The following is a 7,272-nucleotide window of genomic DNA, read 5'->3' on the forward strand; positions in this document are numbered from 1 at the left end:
TCCTCTGTGCAGTGTGTTCTGCAGTGTGTTCTGCAGTGTGTGTCGTCTGTGCAGTGTGTTCTGCAGTGTGTGTTGTCCTCTGTGCAGGGTGTTCTGCAGTGTGTTCTGCAGTGTGTGTCGTCTGTGCAGTGTGTTCTGCAGTGTGTGTTGTCCTCTGTGCAGTGTGTTCTGCAGTGTATGTTATAGTGTATGTTGCAGTGTGTGTTGTCCTCTGTGCACGGTGTTCTGCAGTGTGTGTTGTCCTGTGCAGTGTGTTCTGCAGTGTGTGTTGCAGTGTGTGTTGTCCTCTGTGCAGTGTGTTCTGCAGTGTATGTTATAGTGTGTGTTGCAGTGTGTTCTGCAGTGTGTGTTGCAGTGTGTGTTGTCCTCTGTGCACGGTGTTCTGCAGTGTGTGTTGTCCTCTGTGCAGTGTGTTCTGCGGTGTGTGTTGTCCTGTGCAGTGTGTTCTGCAGTGTGTGTTGCAGTGTGTGTTGTCCTCTGTGCAGTGTGTTCTGCAGTGTATGTTATAGTGTATGTTGCAGTGTGTGTTGTCCTCTGTGCAGTGTGTTCTGCAGTGTGTGTTGCAGTGTGTGTTGTCGTCTGTGCAGTGTGTTCTGCAGTGTGTGTTGTCCTCTGTGCAGTGTGTTCTGCGGTGTGTGTTGTCCTGTGCAGTATGTTCTGCAGTGTGTGTTGCAGTGTGTGTTGTCCTCTGTGCAGTGTGTTCTGCAGTGTGTGTTGCAGTGTGTGTTGTCCTCTGTGCAGGGTGTTCTGCAGTGTGTTCTGCAGTGTGTGTCGTCTGTGCAGTGTGTTCTGCAGTGTGTGTTGTCCTCTGTGCAGTGTGTTCTGCAGTGTGTTGCAGTGTGTTGTCCTCTGTGCATTGTGTTCTGCAGTGTATGTTACAGTGTATGTTACAGTGTGTTGTCCTCTGTGCATTGTGTTCTGCAGTGTATGTTACAGTGTGTGTTGCAGTGTGTGTTGTCCTGTGCAGTGTGTTCTGCAGTGTATGTTACAGTGTGTGTTGCAGTGTGTGTTGTCCTGTGCAGTGTGTTCTGCAGTGTGTGTTGTCCTCTGTGCATTGTGTTCTGCAGTGTATGTTACAGTGTATGTTGCAGTGTGTTGTCCTGTGCAGTGTTTTGTCCTATGTGCAGTGTGTTCTGCAGTGTATGTTGCAGTCTATGGTGTCCTCTGTGTGTGAGAGACACTTACTGCGCCGGACTCCACCCGCGCTGCAGTGACGAGAGCTGCCATCTTTCTGTGGAACAAAAAGAGCATCAGAACAACACGGGATTCAACAGGAGAATACACTCCCTCTCTGCCTTCCTACATCCCTCCCTCCCTCCCTCCATCCCTCTCTCTCCACCACCTCCCTCGCTCCCTACCACCCTCCATCCCTCCCTCTCCACCACCCTCCATCCCTCCCTCTCCACCTCCCTCCCTACCACCCTCTTCACCACCTATTCCCTCCCTCTCCCTGCCCACCTGAGAGAAAGGGACAGAGATTTTGAGTGTGTGTAAGATTTTATAAGAGTGAATATTGTGTGAGAGTGAGAAGGTGAGTAAGAGAGTGAGAAGGGGAGTGAGAGAGTGTCAGTGTGTAAGAGAGTGAGAAGGGGCGTGAGAGAGGGTGAGTGTATGGGAGAGTGAGAAGGGGAGTGAGAGAGTGTCAGTGTGAGAGTGAGAAGGGGAGTGAGAGAGTGTCAGTATATGGGAGAGTGAGAAGGGGAGTGAGAGAGTGTCAGTGTGTAAGAGAGTGAGAAGGGGAGTGAGAGAGTGTCAGTGTGTAAGAGAGTGAGAAGGGGAGTGAGTGAGTATCTGTGTGTGAGAGAGTGAGAAGGGGAGTGTCAGTGTGTGAGAGAGTGAGAAGGGGAGTGAGAGAGTGTCCGTGTGAGAGAGTGAGAAGGGGAGTGAGAGAGTGTCAGTGTATGGGAGTGAGAAGGGGAGTGAGAGAGTGTCAGTGTATGGGAGAGTGAGAAGGGTAGTGAGAGAGTGTCTGTGTGAGTGTGAGAAGGGGAGTGAGAGAGTGTCTGTGTGTGAGAGTGAGAAGGGGAGTGAGAGAGTGTCAGTGTGAGACAATGAGAAGGGGAGTGAGAGAGTGTCAGTGTATGGGAGAGTGAGAAGGGGAGTGAGAGAGTGTCTGTGTGAGAGAGTGAGAAGGGGAGTGAGAGAGTGTCAGTGTGAGACAATGAGAAGGGGAGTGAGAGAGTGTCAGTGTATGGGGGAGTGAGAGAGTGTCAGTGTGTGAGAGTGAGAAGGGGAGTGAGTGTCTCAGTGTATGGGAGAGTGAGAAGGGGAGTGAGAGTCTGTGTGTGAGAGAGTGAGAAGGGGAGTGAGAGTGTCAGTGTGAGACTGTGAGAAGGGGAGTGAGAGAGTGTCAATGTGTGAGAGAGTGAGAAGGGGAGTGAGAGTGTGTCAGTGTATGGGAGAGTGAAGTGGAGTGAGTGTTGTGTGAGAGTGAGAAGGGGAGTGAGAGTGTCAGTGTGAGAGAGTGAGAAGGGGGGTGTGTCTGACCTCATCAAGACGGCTCCCTCTCCTGTTCTGCGAGACGCACTGCACCTGCCAGGGCAGCGGCTGATACACCAGGTAGGGCTGCGGCTCCTCACGAAACAGACCCGCGGTCAGCTGAGAGAGAGAGAGGAGACACAGTGGTGATGTACACAGGAGAGAGAGGAGACACAGTGGTGATGTACACAGGAGAGAGAGGAGACACAATGGTGATGTAGACAGGAAAGAGAGGAGACACAATGGTGATGTACACAGGAGAGAGAGAGAGAGGAGACACAGTGGTGATGTAATCAGGAGAGAGAGAGAGAGAGAGAGAGAGGAGACACAGTGGTGATGTAATCAGGAGAGAGAGGAGACACAGTGGTGATGTACACAGGAGAGAGAGGAGACACAGTGGTGATGTACACAGGAGAGAGAGGAGACACAGTGGTGATGTACACAGGAGAGAGAGACAGTGGTGATATACACAGGCGAGAGAGACAGTGGTGATATACACAGGCGAGAGCGAGAGACACACAGGGAAGAGAGACACACGGGAGAGAGCGAGAGACACACACGGGAGAGAGAGCGAGAGACACACAAGGGAGAGCGAGAGACACACGGGAGAGAGCGAGAGACACACAGGGGAGAGACACACGGGAGAGAGAGTGAGAGACACACAGGGGAGAGACACACACGGGAGAGAGAGCGAGAGACACACAGGGGAGAGAGCGAGAGAGACCCGGGAGAGAGCGAGAGACACACAGGGGAGAGAGCGAGAGACACTAACACATACGTACATAAACACGCAGACTGGTGCGATTGAGAATCATTTCTCCAGTTCCATATCCCCCCCCCCCCCCACCCCCCTCCCCCAGAGCTCTTTGATTGACAGCGAGTCCTTACCTGTTCCATAGTTCGCACCACGAAAAACAGCACTGTCATGAGTGTGGCCAACATCTTGTCCGTCCGTAAAAAAAACAAACACTTTTTCTAAGAGGGAGGCAGCCGAGAGAGGGAACGAGAATGCAGACTGCGGAGTGATAGAGTGGGTGATGGATGGAGGGAGGGATAGAGAGAAGCAGAGAGGCTGTTGGCTGCTTCACAGTCACACACACTCCCACACATCTCTAATTCCTGTAATGAGCTTAAAGGGCAGAATTGGAAACTCTGACGTCTGCCTTCGCTAATCTCCCAGGGAGGGGGGAGGGGGGGTCGGTCCCAATGTAATGAAGCCACTACTTATTAATTGTGTACTCATGACAATATGCTCAGTGTTTTTAATGTGGGTCTCACAGTATGCTCAGAGTTTACTGGAGGGCTGTGGTACACTACATTTAAACAGGTGGTGGTGGGGGAGGGGTGGGCAATAGAATTAGGACCCCCCTCCCCCACAGGAGAGCTGGGGGGGTATTTTTCAGACCCTGTTCTCTTATTTCCTGTAGGATAGCTGAGTGCAGCGTCCACTGTGCAATTTCACAAATGATCCTAAACCAAGAGACATTGTTTGTAATAAAATGAAATAACCAAACGAAATGCAGACGAGATTGAGAGCGAGACGACGCAGCCGCAGCAGCATTTATTAATCATTACTGTGCAGAGGAGTTTAATAAAGAAACAGAAAAACACAGGCAGACCGTTAGGCTATTAGCATAACCCTGGATCCCTGAAATCGAAATGTAACCATTTCCTGATGGGATACGTCTCCTATAGGCTGAATTACACTTCTATCAAAGCTGCTCCTTTAAGAGACGCTGTCTCCGCCCCCAGGAGATAAATCCGAGGGACGCACAAGGCTCAGCGCCGTGTTCTCCTTCAGTCTTTGCCTGAGGAAGGATGAGCTCTGACTAAGTCATAACTACGGAGATAAGTTGATTTAATTCACTTTCTCTCTCATTTCATAGTTTGAAATAATGTTGCTTGTTAAGTGATCATTCTTCTTAGCTTTAGGTTGTGATAAAGGGAGTGTTGATCCGTGGAGTGCAGTGGTGGCTTATATCAACCACCATGACGGTCTCCGGGGTTGCGCTCGTGTCGCCTGGGCTCACGAACACCTGCTTTCAGGTGCAGCTCGCTGCTGTGATATCACAGACAGGACTGGAGAGAATTACAATGCAGGACAGGTTTTGCACTGGGGATAAATGGGACCACTGGGACCAACACTAATTTCACAGGACTGGGAGGACTTTCTTTAGCCTTCTGTTACATAGTGAGTTTATACCAGCTGTGAATCTCTTTGAATGCTGTGCTAGGCTTGAGAGAGAGAGAGAGAGAGAGAGAGAGAGAGAGAGAGAGGAGAAAGAGCAAGAGAGAGAGAGACAGAGAGAGAGAGAGCGAGAGCGAGCAAGCAAGCGAGAGAGAGAGAGAGAGAGAGAGCAAGCGAGAGAGAGAGAGAGAGCATTTAACTAAACAAATCCGTGCACATAACTATGGTCCTCAGATGATTTTTTATTTAGTCACAGTGACTATGTAAACGACAGAAGTTTTACACCCTCTTTGTGATCTGCATGTTAGCTATTAGCTATCACACAACTTAGTAATATACATTTCACCTTTTTTTTAAAATACAAAAATATCATAACAATGCTAATATATGAAAGTTATACACAAAATATTGAGACTGTATATATATATATATATATATATAAAAAAATGAAAGCTATATTCCCAGCGTGTTTGAGATTCTCATAAATATGTTATTGATTGAACGTAGAATGAACACACACACACACACACACACACACACTACAGCACTGCGTCCAGCCTCAATTAGACCCTTTAAAGATGTGTTTGCAGATTCAAAGCACACTCCTGTAATAACTGTTCCATACGAAAGTGCAGCAGTGTCTCTAGCAGGTGGATCGCTTCTGTGCTCGATGCTCGTCTCCACTCTGTCTCGTCCCCCGTTTCAATAATGGTATACCTTGATCTGGTTATTCTCATCTAGCCCCAGCTGGACCAAACCAGGGATAGAGGGGGGGTTTCTTGTGCGAGTGAACAGAGGCCTGGGTGAGAGGGGGTTAAGGAAGATGCACAGAACTCGCTGCAATACTACATTTTCTTTTTCCTCAAACATTGCAATACAATAAATTATTATTAACACCTGTTAGAGCAGGGTGCTCCCCGACACAGTTAACTCTGAGTCCTGTTAGAGCAGGGTGCTCCCCGACACAGTTAACTCTGAGTCCTGTTAGAGCAGGGTGCTCCCCGACACAGTTAACTCTGTCCTGTTAGAGCAGGGTGCTCCCCGACACAGTTAACTCCGAGTCCTGTTAGAGCAGGGTGCTCCCCGACACAGTTAACTCTGAGTCCTGTTAGAGCAGGGTGCTCCCCGACACAGTTAACTCTGTCCTGTTAGAGCAGGGTGCTCCCCGACACAGTTAACTCTGAGCCCTGTTAGAGCAGGGTGCTCCCCGACACAGTTAACTCTGAGTCCTGTTAGAGCAGGGTGCTCCCCGACACAGTTAACTCTGTCCCCTGTTAGAGCAGGGTGCTCCCCGACACAGTTAACTCTGAGCCCTGTTAGAGCAGGGTGCTCCCCGACACAGTTAACTCTGAGCCCTGTTAGAGCAGGGTGCTCCCCGACACAGTTAACTCTGAGTCCTGTTAGAGCAGGGTGCTCCCCGACACAGTTAACTCTGTCCCCTGTTAGAGCAGGGTGCTCCCCGACACAGTTAACTCTGAGTCCTGTTAGAGCAGGGTGCTCCCCGACACAGTTAACTCTGAGTCCTGTTAGAGCAGGGTGCTCCCAGACACAGTTAACTCTGAGTCCTGTTAGAGCAGGGTGCTCCCCGACACAGTTAACTCTGAGTCCTGTTAGAGCAGGGTGCTCCCCGACACAGTTAACTCCGAGTCCTGTTAGAGCAGGGTGCTCCCCGACACAGTTAACTCTGAGTCCTGTTAGAGCAGGGTGCTCCCCGACACAGTTAACTCTGAGCCCTGTTAGAGCAGGGTGCTCCCCGACACAGTTAACTCCGAGTCCTGTTAGAGCAGGGTGCTCCCCGACACAGTTAACTCCGAGTCCTGTTAGAGCAGGGTGCTCCCCGACACAGTTAACTCTGAGTCCTGTTAGAGCAGGGTGCTCCCTGACACAGTAAACTCTGAGCCCTGTTAGAGCAGGGTGCTCCCTGACACAGTAAACTCTGAGTCCTGTAAGAGCAGGGTGCTCCCCGACACAGTTAACTCTGTCCTGTTAGAGCAGGGTGCTCCCCGACACAGTTAACTCTGAGTCCTGTTAGAGCAGGGTGCTCCCCGGAGCAGGAAGGATACGTTTTGGGGTCCTTCTTGAAGTCCTGCAGCCACTTCTTGTTGGAGTCAATGAGCCCCTGGATGCGGTGCCGGTCTGCCACAGGAGCGCTGGGCTGTGTGGCTCGGAGACGCCGGATCTGCTCGCTGCCGAGAGAGGAGAGGAGAGGAGGAGAGAGGAGAGGAGGAGAGGAGAGAGGAGAGAGGGGTTACACCATTAAACAACACCAAACACTCCAGTCACCACTCTACTACAGACTAGAGACCAGTTAGACCCACTCTTTACTCTAAACTCCCGCTACACACTCACTGCCTCACTAACAACCCTGTATAACCAGCCAACACCAGTCTGAGTGCAGCCCCTGCAGTGTACTGCTGCACTGTAAAGTCTTTAAGACCTTGTAACAGATGTGACCGTGCCTCTGCAGGCGGGACCGGGCCTCTGCAGGCGGCACCGGGCCTCTGCAGACGGGACCGGGCCTCTGCTCACCTGGCGGGTGTGTACCCCAGCTGGCTCACACTCGGGGGAGGAGTCGGGGCTCCACTGACATCCGGGGCCCCCCCTGC

The 7,272-nt window shown here is 51.0% G+C and overlaps 1 protein-coding gene across 5 annotated transcripts in view; it reads right to left on the bottom strand.

The window, feature by feature from the left end:
- Positions 1–4,888: 4,888 nt before the first annotated feature.
- Positions 4,889–7,272, bottom strand: part of LOC117968472 (centrosomal protein of 164 kDa-like) — a 31,556-nt gene continuing 29,172 nt past the window's right edge. For all 5 annotated transcript variants that reach the window (XM_059009875.1, XM_059009877.1, XM_059009876.1 and 2 more), the window contains 3 exons: positions 7,196–7,268; positions 6,730–6,852; positions 4,889–5,465 (listed from right to left, as the gene is read on the bottom strand). In XM_059009875.1, coding sequence (XP_058865858.1) covers positions 5,369–5,465; positions 6,730–6,852; positions 7,196–7,268 — 293 coding nt within the window. In that variant the 3' untranslated portion in view covers positions 4,889–5,368. The remainder of the gene's footprint in view (positions 5,466–6,729; positions 6,853–7,195; positions 7,269–7,272) is intronic.

The sequence above is a fragment of the Acipenser ruthenus genome, chromosome 39 (assembly GCF_902713425.1).
Source record: "Acipenser ruthenus chromosome 39, fAciRut3.2 maternal haplotype, whole genome shotgun sequence".
Classification (NCBI taxonomy): Eukaryota; Metazoa; Chordata; class Actinopteri; order Acipenseriformes; family Acipenseridae; genus Acipenser; species Acipenser ruthenus.